This window comes from Crotalus tigris, unplaced genomic scaffold (genome assembly GCF_016545835.1).
Source record: "Crotalus tigris isolate CLP2741 ecotype Arizona unplaced genomic scaffold, ASM1654583v1 scf7180000018544.1747854, whole genome shotgun sequence".
Lineage (NCBI taxonomy): Eukaryota > Metazoa > Chordata > Lepidosauria > Squamata > Viperidae > Crotalus > Crotalus tigris.
This window is the reverse complement of record NW_024097068.1, coordinates 170,320-192,397: the sequence shown is the minus strand read 5'-3', so window position 1 is coordinate 192,397 and position 22,078 is coordinate 170,320. Positions and strand designations below refer to the sequence as shown.

Below are 22,078 nucleotides of genomic sequence, written 5' to 3'. Positions count from 1 at the left end.
GGCCCTGGTCTTATTTTGGGGAAAACATGGGTATGGGACGCCTCTATCTGAGAACCAAAAGGCTAAGCCTTTTAAAATAAGAAGGGCCTTTTAAAAATGTTTATTAGCTTTATCTATACTGTGATAAAAGACATAGATATATAAACTATTTAACAGAAATCTATCTTAAATAAATACATAAACTTTAGGGAAGGCACCATGATTAGATTGATCATCTGTGGTTAAAAAAAAGAGTTAGCAATAAATTAAACTATTGGAATCGTCAAGGAACCAAGATTCAGGATTAACCTCAACTCTAGAATCACTAGTGCAGTGGTTCTCAACCTTTTTAATGCCGCGACCCCCAACCAGTCGTAAGTCGAGGACTACTCAATGGTCGTAAGTCGAGGACTACTCGACTGGTGCAGCACAGTTTGCAGAATGGGACTTTTGGCGGGCTCAGCAGGGCGGAGACAGCCTGGACAATTCCTATTGGCTTTTGAAAGCCAATAGAATTAGACTCTATTCAAGACAGTCTATTCTATTGGCTTTCAAAAGCCAATAGAATAAAAGGGAGTAGCACAGCTAAGGAAAAGAGGAAAAAATGGCGGACTGTGTTGTTTGGCGACCCCCGTGAAATGGTCGTTCGACCCCAAATGGGGTCCCGACCCACAGGTTGAGAACCACTGCACTAGTGGATTTGGGGCAATTGTATCCTAGCTTTGTCCAAATTCCACCTACATGACACACAAACAGAGTGTTAGAAAGAGAAGAGATTACAGCAAAATGATTTTTTTTACAATTGTATGCTTTCTTCCTACCAAAGTCTTCTGGGTGGCTCACAGGGGATTATTCATTTTATCCTCCTAGCAACCTTGTTAATGAGTCTGTTATCTAACGTGTTTTCAAATATAGCTACATTCTTGTCCCTGTGATTCAATATGAACTCAACTATAGCATAAGCAGATAAGTAATTGTGGGGCAGAGGAAGTGCCACTAGGGCTCTTATGAACCTGTTGAATTGCATGGAGATGTATATTCTACCTTTTTGTTCCAGCATTCAGTTCATAAGATGCTCTGTAATACTAGCTTTCTCACTTGAAAGAATGGCTGTTGGTACTAAATAGTCAGGCCTGCAAGAAGTTTACTACAGAGTGCTGTTGCTAACAATGGTTGAGCAGAGTTATTACTACAATATCAGAGACTCATCCATATCTGTTGTGTAAGACCCAATGCAAATTTTTATTTTGCCAAAGGAATTTTTTTTGCAGAGATAATACACCAAGGAGTTTGTTATTACCATTTCTTTATGTCACTGGCTTCACTAAAATCTTATATTCAAGTTATTCTTGTTTTACCAGAGATGATTGGCATATGATCAAAGGTATAAATAGAAATAACAGTATTCACAGTGTTTATTAAGGTAGATCTGTCTAGCTTTAACCTATGATTCCTAGGGATCACTCTTATAACTGAGATTTCCCTCATTCAAAGTTCCTGTGAGACATGGACTCACTGGGTGGTCTTAGATAAGTTTGTATTTTCAAGTCTTACTTTTGCAAAATGGAGATTGCACAGTCTGGCTTTATATATAACAAATATGTGTTATATATAAATATGTGAACAACCAGTTCTCTGTGTGGATGCCGCTTCCGAAAGTCCATTCTGAGCCTGGGCAACAAAAAATTAGCTACTGGTTCTGCTGAAGTGGTGCGAACTGGCTGAATCCCACCACTGTATATAACTGTATGGACTGCCTGGAACAGATTCAAACAATGAGCATTACCAACTTGTCAAACTTGCCCTGGATTGTTCACTGCAGGAAGACAGCTGTGTGTTGATCAGTAAGAAAGATTAAATAGAATCCTTTTCTGCACATAGAAAATAGCTTATTAGGAAAATTATACTAGAACTCAACTCTCCCTGACATGTTGATTTTCTGCAGATAGAATAACATCCCTTAGGGAAGCATTAAACACAGTACCTTTTCATCTCTAGGCTGAGCTGGCATGGCTCAATTCTGTTGACTGTACAATTGCCTCTAAATTAAAATATATTAAATGTTTTGGAATCTCAGAAACTTTTATTATTAGGAAAAGACAAAGTGGACCTATAGTCTGATAGGGTCCATGAAAACAAAGGTGTTAGGTACTAGAGGGAAGTTGCAAATGAAGAATCCAAACTTATATTTATTCCTTGATTTAAATCTTCCTACTGAAGAATAAAACAGGTGTTAAAGGTTATTAGCAAATCAAACTAACACTTTATGCAACAATTATTCCAAAAGGCATAACATTATATCTGTGAAATGCTGATTTCTCTGAACTTTGAGAAAGAGAAAGTTTATTGTTAGGTCCAAAACAATTTATCTAAGTAGTATTTTTTTTTAATTGCTGCAAGCTCCACCCTCAATGCTGCTTCCCAAGTCAGAGTCAAATTATGCTTCACAGATTATTCCCTGTCCCTGTTCCCACCCATGTCTACCCTTTTGGAAATAAATTAATTTCAAAACGAACAAGCCTATATCTCTCTAGGAAAGAACAAAGAAAAAAAATGAGAGAGAGAAGGAAATATATACAATTAAAATCCAAATCATAGCACATTAGTCTGTATATTCCAGGAAGAATCTGGGATAGATATTAGGGAAGGGACTAAAACAATAATATTTACTTTTAAAGAAAATATTTAAGCTAGGGAGAAAAGTACATTCACATATTTTCGGTAGAAAGATGTATGATTTTAAGGAATGTTCGTGGTAGAGGAAAAATTACAATGGGGTGCAATATTAAAAAATATATATATTCTGACAAAGATCCTGAAGGACTACACCCAACTTTTGATTATTTCCCAAAATACTACTTTCCTTTTTCCACTTGCTTATTCATCTACCTAGAGGCAATTCACATATGTATATATAGAAAGATTAAAGACGTGGTGTACTCTTTAGTTAATTGGATTTTGTCAGAGATCTTATCAGATCACCAAGATGGAAAAAAGATGAGAGAGAAGCTTATCTGGCACAAGTCTTTCTTATATTTTCTTCAGTAAAACTGGTTCATATTTTTCAAACACACACACACACACACACACACACACACACCCTTTACAAATTTAAGTTTCAAGTATTACCTAAAAAACATGGCTTAACAACAGAAGGAACAAATTAAACAGGTTGTGGAACTAGATATCTAAAACTGTGAAGTTAGAAAGGCACAAAGAAGAGAAAAAAAGTACTAAAATGTATATGTGAAGAACAGAGAGAGTTTTCCTCCACGCAAATGTGGAGGACTATATTTCAATCTGGGGTGATGATAACATAAAGTTTCACAAGAATTAGAAAGAAATGCCTGATTCATGCAAAATTATTTTAAATACCATAATACTCTTGCTCTAATATGGATTTCTATTTTTTAATGGATTCATTCTGCTTTCTGCGGCTTTTCATAAAATGAAAAAAACATCCAATAACCAAAGCAGAATTCAATACTTCTCACAGATTAAAACAAGAGGTTAGGATGTGATGCATTTAAGGAGAAAAGTATATTGGGAAGACCTCTACCATGGGAAGATGGGGGAAAGGGGGAAAGGAGAAGGAAAGCAAGATCTCAATATGCATACCTTTGTAAAAGCAGTATCCAAGCACTACAAAAGCAATACATTCTCAATCCTTCATCCTCACCTCCACCCACTCAATTATCCTATAATACAACAGAATAGGTTTTCACTTGCCATAAACCAACCAAGGATTTCAAATTCCATGGATGACAGATTCCCATACTGCAAATGTCTGCACCATTGTATAGCTCTCTATCTTTCTTAATAAGGTCACCTTAAAAGCTGGGAATAACGAAACAGGGCAACGGGGTGTCAACTTAACACGGTCAGGTCCCAGAGGATCACATTATACGTACAGTGGTTGGAACTGTTCCAGTGCTGGTTACGAACAGGGGTGCTGTAGGGATTGGGGTTCACAGCTCCTTTGTCCTGGATCAAGCATGCACGGTTCTGGTTGTAAAAATCCATCATGAAGAAGGAGTTAGGGCTGCTGTTTAAACCAGCTACCTCCACACTTTCGTACATCTTCTCCAAGCAGAACAAGGGGTAAGAGGGGTTGGGATCTAGTGTGGAACGGGAATGAGGCAATCAGAACAGAACTTTGGTGATGAAAGAGCAAAATTCTATAATGATACTGAATTCACAGAGCTGAGGGGAAGTTGACTGGTTGTTTTCTGTTTTCTGCGCTGCTCTTGCTTGCTTGCTTACACTCCCCCACCCCCTTGATCCCTGGTGGAGAGGTATTTAGGGAATCCAAAAGCAGCTGGGGAATCCACCAAACAGACCAGGTTGGTCACAGAAGTTTTAAAAAAAAACATCCAAAGGACAATATTCAACTCCCCAATCTTCTATTCCAAAAGCATCCCTTGAAAATTAGGCTAGCAAGTTAGCCTGAAGTATGCTTCACAATCAAGATAGATTCATAAATCCAAACAAATATTTTTTTAGAAAATAAAAATTGGTATTTTTACTTCTACAAAAATAATAGAATCCAAGCCGTTCTGCCTTCCAAAGAGTAAAATTCTTTATAGAAGTAGCTCCCTGGTATTAGATAGCATTTTGGACACATTTCCACCATTCATTTCCATGCTTCCTTCCCCCAAACTAACAAGAGGAAAGGAGGGAAGGGAGAGGGATTCTTTGCAGAAACTCTTTTCAGAAAAAAAAATGGAAGAAAAAGTTTCAAACACACATGCATACAAAAATAAGACTTCCTGCTAGAATTCAAGAGTTGTTTTCTTATCTTTCAGATAACTGCAGGCAATCATGGATTATATTTACATGTTTTAAAATTGCATCTCTATCCCACCGCATAAAGAGGAGGGAAAGGGAGGGAGAAAAATAATGGAATTATACAAATGTCAGGTTCTCAATGCTTGGGAAGATGCCAGAGGCCTGAAACCCTTGAATTGCCTTGGATGCAGAAGGATTTTTCTCCAGCCGCTTGGTTTTTCTCTCCCTGGGAAAAAGGGAGGTGTGGGGGGGGGAGGGAGGGAGAGAGCACACGCGCATGTGTTTTGTGTGTGTGTGTGTGTGTGAGATGTATAGGACTGATAGATTAAAGGCAGCACAAAATCTTTCCTCCACTCAAAAAGTCGGCTCTCAACCGGCTTAACTCTTTCCTTACCTGCTGCGTGCTGTGTCTTGCGCAGCCCCAACCAAATGTGGAAAAGCATAGGCTGGGGGAGGAGGGAAGAAGGAAACAGAGAGAAATGAATGAATGAAATAAAGGAAGGGGAGGAGGAATGGAAGGGAGGAGAGAAAAAGGACTGGCGTTAAAAAAAAAAGTGCCTCTCCAGCAGCTGTCTGTAGCTAAAAAACTGCAGACATCTCATCATCGTGTGTATTCTCCATCCCTGGAGTTCTGCAAGGAAAAAAAGCAAGCAGACCCCTCCCCTCTTTTTTGTTGCAAGGAATTGGCCAGGGCCGCCTGTTTTGCCTGCATCACCCCGTCTCCAAATCGGAGGTTTCTGCTGCTCCTTCAGCCATCCCTATTTGCGTAATGTTATGCAGCTGAACTCCGCCTGAACTCTCCTCACAAAAAGCTTCACCTCCAAATGACCCACTCACAGGCCCTCTCCTTCCCAGTGACATCACAGGGGCGCTCCCCATCACCACCACCACCTCCTCCTCCTCCTCCTCCTCCTCCTCCTCGCCTGCCAGGGCAGCCACCAGCATGCGGCAGCCACACCACTGAGCCAAAAGCAGACCTACCACAAACAGATTAAGAGGTGTTTTGTCTATTCAGGAAGCTGGTAAGCTGTTCATATATTTAAGAAAAAGAAGAGTAGCTGAGCAGTAAGGACATACACACACAAACACACAAGGAGTAAAGACATGGGGGGGGGGTGGAGAGAGGGAGAGGGAGAGGGAGAGGGAGAGGGAGAGAGAGAGAGAGAGAGAGAGAGAGAGAGAGAGAGAGAGAGAGAGAGAGAGAGAGAGAGAACACATGATGTTTAATTGATGGAGCCTTACTAACAGGGGTTACAAATTTTTAAATTTGTTTCTACTGTATTACATATATTTATTCTGCAATTGTATGTACTGTGTTGCCTTTAAAGCAAAGGGTATTAACACGCTAAAATCATTTATTTTTTCTTTAAAGATCTTGAATGGTCAATTGAAATGTTAAATCTCACAATAGATCTGTCTACTGAATAGCTGTAACATGCTTTCAGCAATATTTAGTCATCAAAAGGGATATTCAGTCTTTGTACAATCTCCTCATCAAAAGGGATATTCAGTCTTTGTACAATCTCCAAACTGCCAGTTTGCAACCTTCCATTCTAGACACGTAATTATCCAAATAATATCATGAGTTCAAAATGAGCACAGCACTTGCAGTGAATAAAATGGTAGGCTTTGTTACAACAAGCATGCACCAGATAGATAAGAACATTAAGAGCTTACTGGAGAACACCAGTGGCTAATCTTGTCCAGAATTCTGTATTCCAAGGTGACCAACCAGATGCATTCAAGAAGTTTGCAATAGCCTTCTTCCACTGTTAACTCCCTAGTAGTTGGTATTAAGAGATACAGATCGTTTTTGACTTACGACCACAATTGACCCTCAAATTTCTGTTACTAAGCCAGACATTTGTTAAGTGAATTTTGTCCCATTTTATGAACTCTCTTGCTACAATTGTTAAGCAAATTCTTGCAGTCGTTAAGTTAGTCACGTGGTTGTAAAGTGAATCTGTCTTCCCCATTGAGTTTGCTTGTCAGAACGTTGCAAAAGGGGATCACATGACCCCAAGACACTGCAACTGTCATAAATATGAGCCAGTTGCCAAGTGTCTGAATTTTGATCCTGTGACCATGGGGATGCTGCAATGGTCATTAAGGGTGGAAAATGACACTTTTTTCAGTACTATTGTAAGATTGAGCAGTCACTAAACAAATTGTTGTAAATTGAGGATTACCTGTATTGCATTTGATTCTCAAAATAATAACAAAATGAAATTTAATGGTGAAAAAAGTAAGGTTCTACATTTAGGCAAGAAAAGCCAAATGTACAGATATAGTATAGGGAGTACCTTGCTCAATAGTAGTAACTGTGAGAGGGATCTCGGAATCCTAGTGGACAATCATTTAAATATGAGCTAGCAGTGTGCTGCAGCTGCCAAAAAAGCCAACACAGTGCTAGGCTACATTAACAGAGGGATAGAATCAAGATCACATGAAGTGTTAATACCACTTTACAATGCCTTGGTAAGGCCACACTTGGAATACTGCATCCAGTTTTGGTCACCACCAAAAAAGATGTTGAGACTCTAAAAAGAGTACAGAGAAGAGCAACAAAGATGATTAGGGGCCTGGAGGCTAAAACATATAAGGAACGGTTGCTGGAATTGGGTATGTCTAGTTTAACGAAGAGAAGGATGAGGGGGGACATGATAGCAGTGTCCCAATATCTCAGGGGTTGTCACAAAGAAGAGGGAGTCAAGCTATTCTCCAAAATGCCTGAAGGCAGGACAAGAAGCAACGGATGGAAACTGATCAAGGAGAGAAGCAACCTAGAACTAAGGAGAAACTTCCTGACAGTTAGAACAATTAACCAGTGGAACAACCTGCCTCCAGAAGCAGTGAATGTGCCAACACTGGAAGTTTTTAAGAAGACAGCCATTTGTCCGAAATGGTATAGGGTTTCCTGCCTGAGTAGGGGGTTGGACTAGATGACCTCCAAGGTCCCTTCCCCTCCCTTTATCATCATCATCATCATCATCATTATTATTAAGACTACTTACCCAATGATAGCCCAAACTTCCGCAAATTTGCTCAGTCTTGTTTTATAACCACGTTAATTTTACATCACTGCAGCTGATAGCAACAGACTCTGTACCACTTTCACTTCAAATTAAAAATCCCAAAAGCTTTAGCCTTTCCTCATACAGGAGTTTCTGTATCTCACCATTACTTCCACTGTTCTTTTCTTTCAATAAGATGTGCTTTTCTCTTAAAGATTTGATTTACAAAAATTGCATGAAGGAGGCTGAAATTTTCACAATAGAGAGTATTAATTAAAAAGAGGAGGAGCAACAGTGATAAAGAAAACCCCCTAAATCTCTTCAGAGCAAGTTTTTAATCACATAAATCAAGGAAGCAGCCTTGCACTGATTCAGACCCACTGAGCCACATTCTGTATACATGAATGGGAAATTATGCTAACTCTTTAAAGCAGGGGTATCAAACTGCCGGCCCGTGGGCCGGACGCGTCATGAGGAAACCGCACCCACCCCATTGTCGGTAATGGGGAAAAAGTTCGGATATGTCACACAACGTCACGTGACATCGCAAGTTTGACATGTCTGCTCTAAAGCAACATTTTGCAGTTTAGTGCTAAACTATATATAAAACACTTGGACTAAGATTAGTTATGATGATGAAATCTGCAAGCCAACACCATTTGCAGTCCAGGACTACAGATATGAGCCCTTTGTAGGGCAAGGATAACTGTCACATATTCAACTCCATGTAATAGTTCTCTAGATTTTGGGTTTTTTTTTAAAAAAGAAAAATATGCTTCTTAAAATTGAAACATTACATTCTAAATAATATCTGATGAAGCCACATGAAGACTACTAAGATGTTTGGGAGTCAGGAATTCAATGCTTCTATCTTGCCCAAGAGGAACCAAACAAGTTATACAAATTAAATTTTTTAAACTGAACAATTCAAATTTGTTGTCTTGGAATTCAGATAACATACTGCTCATGGATTTATATTCCAGGTATTACTGGCATAAATTCTTCAAGAAAGATCTGTTCTATTTGAATTATTTGTGTAACTTTTACAGTATGGAATAATGATTGAACACAAGAAACTAGAATGGCTTCTCAGAGAGAGAATGGGGCTTGCAGAATTGTGACCACATAATTAAGCTTTTTCAAGACAGAGTAAGTATACATCAGGCACAGTCAATATTTACAAGAATTTGGAGGGATAACAATAGCCCAGATTTGTTGCAAAGACTTTTAACTGGGCTTCTTTGGGCTTAGGAAGATTAATACTGAAAAAGAGTTCATCTTGAATTCTACCACTCCAACAAAGGAACTATCATTGGATCAATGGAGCAAGATACAATTTATCATCTAGTCAAATGCCTGATTTAAACCATGCCCAACAGACTGATGAGGGATAATCAAAATAGACTTGGTACCATTCTTACTAACCACCAATCAATTGATACTTCCCCAAAAAACTCCAACACTAACCGAAGAAGTTCCTTCCCCCATTCAAATTCAACAGAGACCACAATATTGCAAAGCAACCCATACTTGCCCTGCAAGAACCTTGTTGGAACATGAGGCAAAACATCTGTTAAAATGCTATCTCTATTTCAATATTGATTTCCCCAATCAAAAGAGAACTCCAAAAAAAAACCATGTTCAACATTTACACTGACTGCCAAACAGATAATTCACAAGTTAAAACTATGCAGTGAAGACAATCATTTTTGCATTTCTCCTTGCCCCAGACTGCTTAGTCAACTTGACTCATGAGGCAGTTCATTTCTAATGTGAAATGTTATCCTTAGCTCTTGAAGAATTTATAGCATCACCATAGGAAGCTTTTCAGAGATAGTTATCTACAGTAATTCATCAAACATTCCCTACAATTAATTCTCAATCTCCACCCCTCATTTTAAGTAATGTTCAATCTTCCGTATCTGCAATAAATATTATAATTTCCCACAAACCCACAGAAAGATGCACAGACTCATAGATACAATCACAAAGCCCATGTAATGCAAATACTAGTGCATGCTGGACTGTTATGCAGAATTTACCTGTTTAGGTAGATAAGTCTGGTTTTCTCAAAATAAGATTTTTTTATGCTCTTCTTTGCATATATTGAAACAAATTTTCTCCAGATGTCCATGTATCAGAAAAGACAGAATGCTTGCCATAGTGCATGTATATCACCAGAATCAAATTAATCATCCAGCAAGTTTATGTGAAGTCCACCCAACATCTTTTCTAAAACACTAAGTCTACATTTCTAGGCAATGGATAATGTCAGATGCAATATTTAATTTGTGCAATACTTATAATATTAATATCAAGGCCTTCCATATTTGTTAAATGCCAAGTTCTATCAAGGATCATGGGACAGAGGAAAACAAATCTTATGCACTGAGGAACAGAGTCTTGAAAGAAAGGATGAGTTTTCAAACAGCGAAATGCTCAAACCATATTTTCCTATAAGTTAAACTCTGCCAGAAGTCACAACAACAGAAACCTGAAACAGACAAGCACTTCTGTCTTACTTTCAAAAAAAAAGTTAGTATTGAGAAATAAAAAGAACTCTAAAATCCAAACACAGAGAAAAAAAAATAGCAATAATTCTTCATCTGATAAGGAAACTCCTAAGAGCTTTGTGTCAAACTGTTTGATATAGTGTGAAAGTGTTCTTATGACAATCCTATAAACATATATTAATCCAACATAAGTGTGCCTTCCAAGGCCCCCAAGGCTTCAGATTTTTCCTAAGAACATTCAGAAACAACACGCACGTACCCCCATTCTCTTCTCCCTCCTAAAAAAGAAATTCTTGCACAAGATACATAAACATTATAATATGTGGGAGTTGTATATGGGAAAGATCACTGAAAAAATGCCTTTTTTCTTTCTTTCACAGGACAATGCTCATTCTGGTTAAAACAGTAACAGATAAACAGAGGCCTTTTCAAACCTTCAAAAGTCTTGTTATCCCATACTTTTAAAAAATATCATTCAAAATGTGATAAGGTTTGGGACCATGAATTACATCCCTTTGCCTCCATGTGCAAAGCATACACAACACACACACACACACACACACACAGAGAGAGAGAGAGAGAGAGAGAGAGAGAGAGAGAGAGAGAGAGAGAGAAAGCATTCAAAGTTAATGAACATGTGTAATGAATACTTTAGCTGTTCAAATTTTATGTAGCTGAAACGAAAAAGAAGCAAGCATAGTTTATCCTCATTTTTAAAAATATTGAAGTTATAACAACAAATAACACATTTTATGAAATACACAAAATTGTAATACATGATTAAATCCAATACTAAATGTGATGGCTGAGTCTAATCAGCTTGATTTACATTAATGAAAATAATGATAATATACACAATATTACAATATGATTTAGAAATCTATTATACCAGTATGTTTATAAAGGTTCTTATTGCTCATAAAAAAGTCATTAGCTTAAACCTTAATGGTAGAGAATCAAAATACTTCCATTTCTTCATTTTCAGCACAAATTGATCATGGAATAATTAGTTTTATGCTGATACATGCAACATAATGCAGGGCCTTCAATAAAGAAGAATATCCAGTTTAGCAAGTTCATTTTCTGGCCCACCCAAAAAAACCTTTTATTGACTTTAAATGTCCACACCTGGGATTCCAATATTTAAATTTATATGTTTTGAAAGGATTAAAAATACTGTATGAGTTATGTTAGTTACCATACAGTATATCTGGGAGGATTCCTAACTTTATTTTACTATTCCAACTTTGACTCTATATAGTGACTCCACAGTGAGTTGGGCAGCTTAGATTTTAAAACTAAAAAGAAAACAAAATCTATCAAAGAAAAAAAAATACAGCTGACCAGAAAAACCAAAGGGTTAATATAATTGTAATGCAAAACCTAGGAGAATAACTTCTTTGATAACTCCTTCCCAATATGACATCAGCATATGTATAATATTAAACCTGTATAAGCATTTCTATAGCATTAACCAGATTTGATACAACTGAAATTATTAATTTTTAAAGATTGAGTTTTTAAATCTGACCCCCAACCTGAACAGAAAAATTCAGCTTATGTGCATGTATATGCTGCTTGCATTCAACAGAAAAAGCTCAGTGGGGCCTGTTTAAATAATAATAGAAAGTCAGAGACTCTGCTTAACCAGCAGATTTTCAACAAAAAACCCCCAAATTTCCTGTAGGGAACATGACAAATGTCTGTTTTGACTCCTTTAGTAAAAGACTGGCATGAAAGAGAAAGGGGGAAACATACAAAGAAAGAAAAAAGCATAAGAAAGAAAATAGAGCATAAATCAGGGACCAAAAGAAAGATTAAATATAGGAGGAGAAAAAGAAGATATGCATAAGAAAAAAGCAACATAAGACAAGGAAGGAACAGAAGGAAAAGTAAAAGAAAAAAAGAAGGGGAAAGAGCAACTAAAACAAGAATAAAAGAAAACAGGTAAAGACTGAAACATATAATAAGGAAAATTTAAAAAATTTAAAAAATTTTAAAAAAGAAGAGTGAATACAATTGATATTTAGAAAAGGAGATTATGTTGGAGGAGGAAAATACAAAAAAGTCTGAGAAACTGCTGATCTTGCTAGTAGAACAATTTTATTTAATTTTATTTAATTTAAATAAAATTCCTATTTAATTTTCCCACCAAAATTAATGGAATTAAAAAAAATTATAGCTAGATCATATCCTGAATCAGAAAGGAAGCTTGGGGCCTACCAGTAAATAATATACAATATATATGAGATGTATAACACAGTTCTGTTAAGTGGAAAAAACGTATTTTTCACTTTTCATTTTTATTTTTTGTTGTATAGTGAAAAAGGAATAAATAAAAATTAAAAAAAAATATCCTGCTAAAATCATGGCTTCCTAATTTTCTTAGATCCTTCAAATTCAGTTCAATTCCTAGTGAATGCTTGGACATATCCATGCATTTCCTTGGAAACAATATACGAAATCCCTAAGGATTTCCTGATTGCTCCCCATCCAAATAGCAGTCAAGTCCAAACCTACTTAATTTTTCCAGATCACCCAAGTGTAGTTAGTTGCTGCCACAACCAAAAGTTCCAAACAAGTTGCTGAAAAATGTTTGTCTGCGGACGCACCAAAACAGAGAGAAAAAGATATAGCAGGGCTTTTCAGGAAGAATGGATTTTCATATGGAAAAATATGTGAATTTGCTTCTAATACTTTAATATATTCCTATGCTTTATATATTCCTATGTTCCTTAAGGTTTATTACATGTCTTTCTCTGCCTAAATCAGCGGTTCTCAACCTGTGGGTCGCGACCCCATTTGGAGTCGAATGACCATTTCAAGGGGGTCGCCAAACAACGCAGTCCGCCATTTTTTCCCCCTTTTCCTTAGCTATGCTACTCCCTTTTATTCTATTGGCTTTTGAAAGTCAATAGAATAGACTCTCTTGAATAGAGTCTAATTCTATTGGCTTTCAAAAGCCAATAGGAATTGTCCAGGCTGTCTCTACCCTGCTGAGCCCGCCAAGAGTCCCATTCTGCAAACGGTGCTGCAAGTTGTCTGCAGCAAAGGCGAGCTGTCTGAAAGTTTCCACCCCTCCCTGCTGAGCAACTACTAAAAATGTAAGTAAAAGAGGGCCAGGGGTGGGAGGTGGGAGGCCGGCGGGCGCAGGCAGGGTTGCTGGCATGCATGGGGCCCAGCGGGTGCCTTACCTCCCTTGGGCTGGGCCAGCTGGTGGCCCAGCCAGTGGTTGGCCTGCGCCGTCTCTGCCGCTTGCCAGCTATGCCTCGGCCGGCGCAGGGGGCGGCACCACACATGTGCAGTGCTCCCGGGCAGGGAAAGTCCTCGACTTACGACCGGTTGGGTAGTCCTCGACTTACGACCGGTTGGGTAGTCCTCGACTTACGACTGGTTGGGGTCGCGGCATTAAAAAGGTTGAGAACCACTGGCCTAAATCATTATTGTACTTCAGACAATACTTGGTAGAGCTCCAGGTTCTAATAAAAAAAGTAAATTAGTTAGATTAAGTGAAATTAGATTACTATGCAATTCCTTTGGTTATTTAAGGCAGAGTAATTTCTTCAAGAATAAATCAATATCAATATCAACTCCTCATTTGAAAATACATTTTAGCTGCCATTTCTAGTGTTCCCAGATATTTTGGTCATATAACATATACGGTTAATAGTATACAAGTTGTCCCCAACTTACAACTACAATTGAGCCCCAAATTTATGTTGATAAGCGAGACATTTGTTAAGTGAGTTTTCCCTGTTTTACAACCTCTTTTGCCACAATTGTTACTGCAGTTGTTAAGTTAGTACAGTCCTTAAGTCAATCTGGCTTCCCCATTGATTCTGCTTATCAAAAGGCGATTGCCATGACCCCCAGACCCTGCAACCATCATAAATGTGAGTCAGTGGCCAAGCATCTGAATTTTGATCATGTGACCATGGGGGGTGCTGCAATGCTCATAAGTATGAAAAACAGTCATAAGTCCCTTTTTCCAGTGCTGCTATAACTTTGAATGGTCACTAAATGAACTGTTGTAAGTCGAGTACTATTTGTATGTGATAATCTTGTATGTTTTATTTGTATTTATGTGCAACTGCATGGCTTGTATGAGATTAAGTGAATCTACAAAAATGTTATCTGTGGATACATTCTGTCATCAGAGTAGAAGAATGGGGATAAATATTCTAAATCTATGGGGACTTGCTCAGGGAATGTGTATAGTTGTGGCTACCTTCCTTTTAAACAGGTATAAAAAAACAACAAAAATTCAAAGCACATATAAGAAAGATCACAAAACACATATTAACTTAAGCACTCTTAACTATTCCTGTTTTGCTTTCTACTGATTCAGCAAAAGCAGAGGGGCAGGTTTTTAGTAATTTATATCTAGTAAGTATAAGGCAAGGCTGCCCATAATTGACAACTCCAGGGCCAATTTTGAGCAGCATTATAAAAATTCCTTCTCTATCTAAAAGTACTCTGAAGCCTTGAAAATGCTGGAAATTTAAGGAATAAACCCCTTCAATTACAAACCAGCATTTTCAAGAAAGAAGATGGGCTAATTTCTCCTTACCTGTTAAGTTTGTTTTACAGGGGTTGTTTTTTTTTTAATTCTGGAAAGTTCTTTCTTCGCTTTATGGTGTGTATATATATATATATACATATATAGAGAGAGAGAAAGAGAGAGAACCAGGCCTCATTCAGGCAGTTCTACTTCATCTTTAACAATCCTCTTTATCCCTCTTACTCCACTGGGCACTCAGCCTCTACAAACAGATTTTGTTCACCAATCATGAGAAATGGTTGATGTGGCAAGTTGTGTAATTCACCCTTCAACTGATATCCTGCAGATTTGTTAGGATTACAACTCCCAAAATTCCTGGTGAGATCTGTACATGAAAGCAGAACTATTTGCATGCAAGGAGACTTTATTCGCAACAAATATTTATGCATCACAAGACTGTTCAATGAATGATATGAAATCCACCTTTCAGCCTCTCTCATGTGTGAAAGTGTATACGTATGTGATTACTTTTAACAATGAATTTAAAATGGAATACAGGCATGCTTTACATTGTACCCTGTCTAAAAATTAGTATTGATTTTACTGATGCAAAGAATGCCAGAATCAGTCGAAGTTCAATTTACAAAACAACTTAATTGTACTGTGTTCACTCAGAGAGAAGTTAGTGATTTATTCCCATTCCAGCTTTGATGCCCTCCAGAAATATTGAACTATGATTCCATAATCTCTTTTAATGCACAATTCCTATTTAAAACACAAAACATAGTGTATACCATATCTATCCAATTTTGAAATCCCCTCAAAAATGCTTGTGGATTCCATTTCAATATCCGTATACTCACTCCTAAAATGCTATTTCTCCCTAAGTATCTTAAAATGCTAAGCTCTCTGAATGCATGTTTACAGGCCAATCTGTAAGGAGAGAAAAATGAAATGGAGAATTTATTAAAAGACAAAACAGTATAAATATAAAAATGATACTGGGGGAACATTGTGTGATCAAAGAGAAAGAGAGGACACACAACACTTCTATCTTCTCAATTTCAAAGCTGACTCTTAAAATTAATTTAGAAGATCGAAACACAAAGCCTTTCCATAATAGTGGCTAAAGAGATTCACAGAACATGCTACAGACAACACTAAAACAGGATGAGTAATTTGTTATGCAGGGGGCTACAGGAAGCTACCCATCGCCTTAGCATAATTATAAGAACTAGGTCTTATTGAGAAGAGATAACATATCATGTGAATATACCAGTAATGTTTTTGTTTTCGTTGCTATGTATTTTGAAAGCCAGGAAAGTCTACAGAGTAGTCTGGCTGCCGGCAATTGCTGAATGATAGTCCTTTCAGATAATAAAAGGGGATATAAGTAAGTTTAGAAGATTAAACAGTGGCTTTCCACAAGGCTATTCAAGTTATATATATCAGATATACTGGCAATAATGGGACGCAAATTTGGATACGCTGATGATTTGGCCACAGCAGTACAAGAAAAACATATGGAGATGGCTGACAGGCTCCTGTCCAAAGATCTTAAAAACTTGAGAAAATTCTTCACTGACTGGAGGCTTACTCCTAGCACCAGCAAAAGAGTAATTACGTACTTCCACCTTAATAACAAACTAGCATATGAACCCCCAAAGATCTACTTAAACAGCAATTTACTCCCCTATAATCCAATAAGATTATAATACCTTGGATTAACATTGGACTGGACTTCCCCCCTACAAGACACACCTATAGAATATGGTGGCAAACATCGATACTAGGAACAACATACTCTAGAAATTATGTGAAACTAAATGGGGAGCTTCAGCTGCCACCCTCAGGCGATCAGCCTAAAGTTGGTCTACTCCACAGCAGAATACTGTGCTCCTAACAGCTGCCATACTAGTAAGCTGGACTCAATGACACATAAGGATTATGAACGCATGTATTACAACCACTCCAACTTGTTGGCTTCCTGTTCTGAGCCATATAGCACCACCAGCTTTATGAAGGCAAGATGCACTAGTGAGAAAATACAAAAAAACTATGAACAACTCACTCCTACCGGTGCATGCTGACCTTCCTCATTTATCAGCAGGAAAATTCAAATCCAGGAAGCCCTCACCGGCACTTGCATATCATCTCCCAACAACTTTAACATTGATTCCTTATGGAAAGCCAAATGGGTCACTGAACACCCAGACATAGGAAGACATATAAAAGACCCCACAAAAAAGGTGTCAAGCTTTGAACTACCACATCAACAATTTATAAGCCTGAATAGGATTTGTACCTGATATGGTGTCTGCCGGAACTCTCTGTATAATGGGGCATAGTATTCTCCCCTTGGTGTGACCCATGTCAAACTGTAGGTCACATTGTAACCAGCTGTAATCTGAGGGCATATACCGGTCATCTGATTTTTTTTTTAATATAAATGATGCTGTACTTCAATGGTTAAATGGCCTAAACCAGATGTAGGCAACCTTGGCTCTTTTATGGCTGGCTCAGGAATTCTGGGAATTGAAGTCCACGAGTCATAAAAGAGCCAAGGTTGCCTACCCCTGGCCTAGACATTGGTATTTGAACATAGACCCTTTTAACATTGATATTATATTGGGTTCTATTAATCTAGTTGAAACGTTAATTTATATTGCTAGTCGATGTATGATATGCCATACAGTAAATAAATAGTAAATAAACAATTAAATAAATAAAAAGTAAACCAGTGATGTTTTAACCTGCGTTTAAACTTTAGCAGATTGTATTAACACAATCAATGTAAATAATTTTAAAATCTGATGCACCTTGAGCTCCAGCTAAGCACATATAGCATTTTCAGTCTTTAAGATTCAAAAGAAAATACTTTTTGAGTAAATTAAATTCTTTTTGTGTATTGAGCACATATCATAAGGTGAGATATAACAAGCCAAAAGATACTTCATACAGATGGTCCTTGACTTACAACCACAACTGAGCCCAACATTTCTATTGCTAAGCAAGACAGTTGTTAAGTGAATTTTATCTCATTTTACGACCTTTCTTGTCATACTTTTTATGTGAATCACTATAGTTATTAAGTTAGTAGTGCAATTGTCTGAATCATGCATCTATCAAGTAACTACAATATTAGTGCTGCTCAGAAGGACCCTCTTGAATCAGGACTTGAGATTAGTTGTTGCAGGCCAAATCTGCTGTCACCAATAGATGTGCACCCATCCAAAGGAAAAACTCTGCAGAATTCCAAGTTTCTAGTTTTGTTATAGGCCTAGCTCAGGCTTAGGAATTCTGGGGAGCTGAAGTCCACGAGTCATAAAAGAGCCAAGGTTGCCTACCCCTGGTCTAGCTAATTCAGAAATCTCATGCAGTATGTAATTCACAATTTGCCACATAATCTTCAGATAGCAAGAACCCTTCCCTCTGACCTCTCCATTGCAAAGCTTCTGAAGGGATGATAACAGCAGAATTCAGCAAAAGCAGGCACCAAAAGTATACCAGGCTGTAGTATGAAAGAAAGAAGAGGAACAATATGCTTGTAGGGATCCTTTCATACAGGAAGAAAGTCTGAGTATAGATAGTCCTCGACTTAAAACAGTTCATTTAATGACTGTTCAAAAATAAAACGGCACTAAAAAAGGGACCTATAACCATTTTTCACATTTTTGACTGTTGCAGCATCCCTATTGTCACATGATTTACGTTTGAATGCTTGACAACTGGCTCATATTTATCATGGTTACAGAATCCAGAATCATGGAATCACCTTTTGCAACCTTCTGATGAGCAAAGATTCACTTAACAACCATTTTAGTGACTTAACAACTGTTGTGATTCACTTAACAGCTATAGCAAGAAAGATCATAAAATGGGGCAAAATTCACTTAACAAATTTCTCATTTTACAAATTTCTCACTTAACAACATAAATGTTGGGCTCAATTGTGGTCGTGAGTCGAGGACTACCTGTACTTCAAGTACCCCTTACTTGGAAGGTTTCTGCACATATATATCCTGTTAACTGTATGGTTGCTTCTAACTCTTAATGAACATATGGCTTAAAGACAACATAGTTAATTGCATGGCAATTGTATAGCCAGGAGAACACTATACGTTTCACCCATGTTTTAACATGTGAGGTGTTTAATGTGAACTCTCTAATGGGGTTCATCACACCGAAACAGGGATAAGATGGCATATTTTCTGTATATGGTAGGCAAGTGTGCAACTCCCAACTAACTAAATTCACATAGAAATAAATTTTAAGAATCTGGCAGGCCATCTTCCTCAAATTTGTTAAGTAAAAATGGGAAAATGTATATAAAGAGGTATATTGGTTGTTATTGGTTGCAATGCTGAAGACTAAGCATTTGTTTCTGCTATGATTGGAGCTCCTAACTCCAACAGAAGACTTGGGATTTGAGATAACCCCATTTTCCATGGATGAAAACATGACAATTTTTTAAGTCAGAGGCTTCATTTTAGGAAGGATACATTACTTTTTCAGAGGAATAGCACTCCTCCAATCTGCCTGCAATTCCCCTCCATTTTACAATGTAGATTAAAAACTATTTTAATTTCTTTTACATATCTATGAACACTTAAAATTATGTAATCAGAAAATGGGTAATTTACCTGACAAGTGAACTGGGAGTTGAGGGAATTCCCAGTTACTAAATTTCCATCAGTTTGATTATCACAAACCTAATGATTCCCAGTTAAACTTTATTGTAGAGCTCACTTTCCAGAATCATAACTATTTTAAATTTGCATAGAACCTCTTTCCATTTAATTGAAGCCTCTGAGAGAAGAGGGGGTCAAGCTATTTTCCAAAGTGCCTGAAGGCAGGACAAGAAGCAATGGATGGAAACTAACCAAAGAGAGAAGCAACCTAGAACTACGGAGAAACTTCCTGGCAGTTAGAACAATTAACCAGTGGAACAACCTGCCTCCAGAAGCGGTGAATGCGCCAACACTGAAAGTTTTTAAGAAGAAACAGAACAGCCATTTGTCCGAAATTGTATAGGGTTACCTGCCTGAGCAGAGGGTTGGATTTGATGACCTCCAAGGTCCCTTCCAACTTTATTATTATTATTATTATTATTATTATTATTATTATTATTATTATTATTATTGATCATCGCACAGTCAGCCAGATATTCAGACTGGATTTGGCATTTTGTCTACCTATTGAGTCCTTACCCAGGACCTGGGATAGGCAGATGTGGATGTTTGATGGTATTATTATTATTATCATCATCATCATCATCATCATCATCATCAAACATTTTTCACCAACCAATAAAGCTTGGGAAAGAGACAGGACCCACTCAATTCTCATTGTGCTAAACAATACTCTCTAAACCTGCTATAACTCCTCATGTTAAGCAACCAGTACAGGCATGCATATATACATACACAGAGAGAGAATCATGTCCAAAGATATGAAATTTATGATCCATTTGAAATATGTAACTAGGGCAAAGTCAAAATCATGAATCCTGATGTGTGAAATGCGGGGGACAGGTGTAGAATCTTTGCTCCAATTTGCTGTGGGATTTTAGCTAACCTAGGCTATAGCAGCAAAAATATTTTTAAAAATTAAAAAATAAAGCTTGAAAAAAGGCTTTGATGGAAACAAGTGGAACTAAGATCTTTGGGAGGGAGAAAGCAAAGAAAAAGAAGGTCCAGCGCAAAAATGATTGAATTGTTGAGATTCCAGACCAGCATTCTCAATTCAGATGAATAAATCTCAAACTGATGTCAAGGATTTGATGTTTGCAGGCACTAAGTGAATTAAACAACAAGAGAAAGTAACGTAAGCAAAACATAGGTAGAAGTTTACTCCTTGGAAATCCACCAATTACTGAAAGAAAAAGTTTTCTTCTAGGTGAAGGTCACAAAGATAATGGGTCAATCAAGTCTGCAAGATGTTGCTAACTATAGGCTGATTCATATGTGCATGTCTAATGCTTTACAACTGTAATGTATCCTGGCATGCGAATCTGTCATCAGCATGCCAAACAGGAGCCATTATACCAGTAGCATACACATTCAATAAAATTAGTTCAAATGTTAATTTTCAACCATGATGCACGTTGAATAAACTGTGGCTGCTTAAACATGTTTTGAAAATAGCTGAAGTCCACTGATTCTTAAAACCAATGTGTCCTTTTTTTTCTGAAATAGGTTTCCAGTTATGCTTCAGGTAAGTGTATCCATTTTAATTTCTCTAAAATGACAATCTCTATCCCTTCACCTAACTTCAAAAATAAGAAAAGATGGAGCAGACCAAAGCCCATTTTAGTTTCTCAGTGGTCAACTGGGAGCCCAGAAGCAAACCGAAGTGTTTACAATAGTAACATTTTTTCACTTGTCTTCCCCAGCAAATTGCTATTTGACCTGCTTACAGTCCTAATAAGCAACTATCTTGATGTGTAGCCAGTGAACATCCCACTTGCTGTAAATTATACAACCTCCTTTAAAACCCATTGTGATTATGGCCATCACTAACTTGAGATAGTAAATTTTATAATTATCTAGTCTGAAGTGAAAAGGGATGACCTTTTGTTCTTTCACAATCTCTTAAGCTTTACCTTAATTAGATAATCTCTATGCTTACAGTAAGAAAAAATATTCTATTGATTCTAGTCACACAATGAATTATTCCATACATTTTTAAAATCCCAACCCCCACTTTACTCATTATTTTTCTAAATTAAAAAGCTCCAAATATCATAAACTTCTCTCATAGATTAATTGTTCCAGTTCAAGACATGCTTCTCCAAAGCATCTAGGAGACATTTTCCAAAATGTCATCTGGGGCGTGATGAGTTTCAAGGTCTCAAAGTTCATCTTTCAAATTTGTAAATGGAGTTGCAACAGGCATTTAAAACTTGTTTATAAAAGGACAAATTTTTTAATGCCTATATCAAGACTTCACTTCAGAACAGAACTAGGAATTTCTGAGCCGGGGCATGGACATAACTTACTTATGCTTAAAGTACATATCAGCAGTTGACCTTAGTATCTATTGAAGAACTTATGACATCAGTTGAATTGCACAGCACTTAAATGCCTTTCTGTCTACTGTCTATTTCTTTCCAGACGACAAATCAAGTCAATAAATGCAAGAAAACAGCATGGCAGTAGATAGAAATAATAATCCTTCCTTCTCTTATTTTCCCACAGCAACCTGTGAGTGGGTTGGGCTGAGAAAGAGTGACTGGCCCAAAGTCAGCCAACTGGCTTTCATGCCTAAAGCAGAATAAGAAT

At 37.3% G+C, this 22,078-nt stretch overlaps 1 protein-coding gene across 5 annotated transcripts in view; it reads right to left on the bottom strand.

Annotated features, from left to right (window-relative positions):
* The window catches only part of RARA (retinoic acid receptor alpha), a 248,084-nt gene that overhangs the window by 73,409 nt on the left and 152,597 nt on the right, over window positions 1–22,078 (bottom strand). Inside the window, exons 1-2 of one of the 5 annotated variants that reach the window (XM_039353971.1) lie at window positions 5,162–5,627; window positions 3,891–4,097 (exon numbers count right to left, since the gene is read on the bottom strand). The exons of 3 other annotated variants lie outside the window; for them this stretch is intronic. In XM_039353971.1, coding sequence (XP_039209905.1) covers window positions 3,891–4,097; window positions 5,162–5,210 — 256 coding nt within the window. In that variant the 5' untranslated portion in view covers window positions 5,211–5,627. Of the gene's footprint in view, window positions 1–3,890; window positions 4,098–5,161; window positions 5,628–22,078 lie in introns of those variants that run through there. One more of the 5 variants, XM_039353976.1, reaches the window with a different exon arrangement.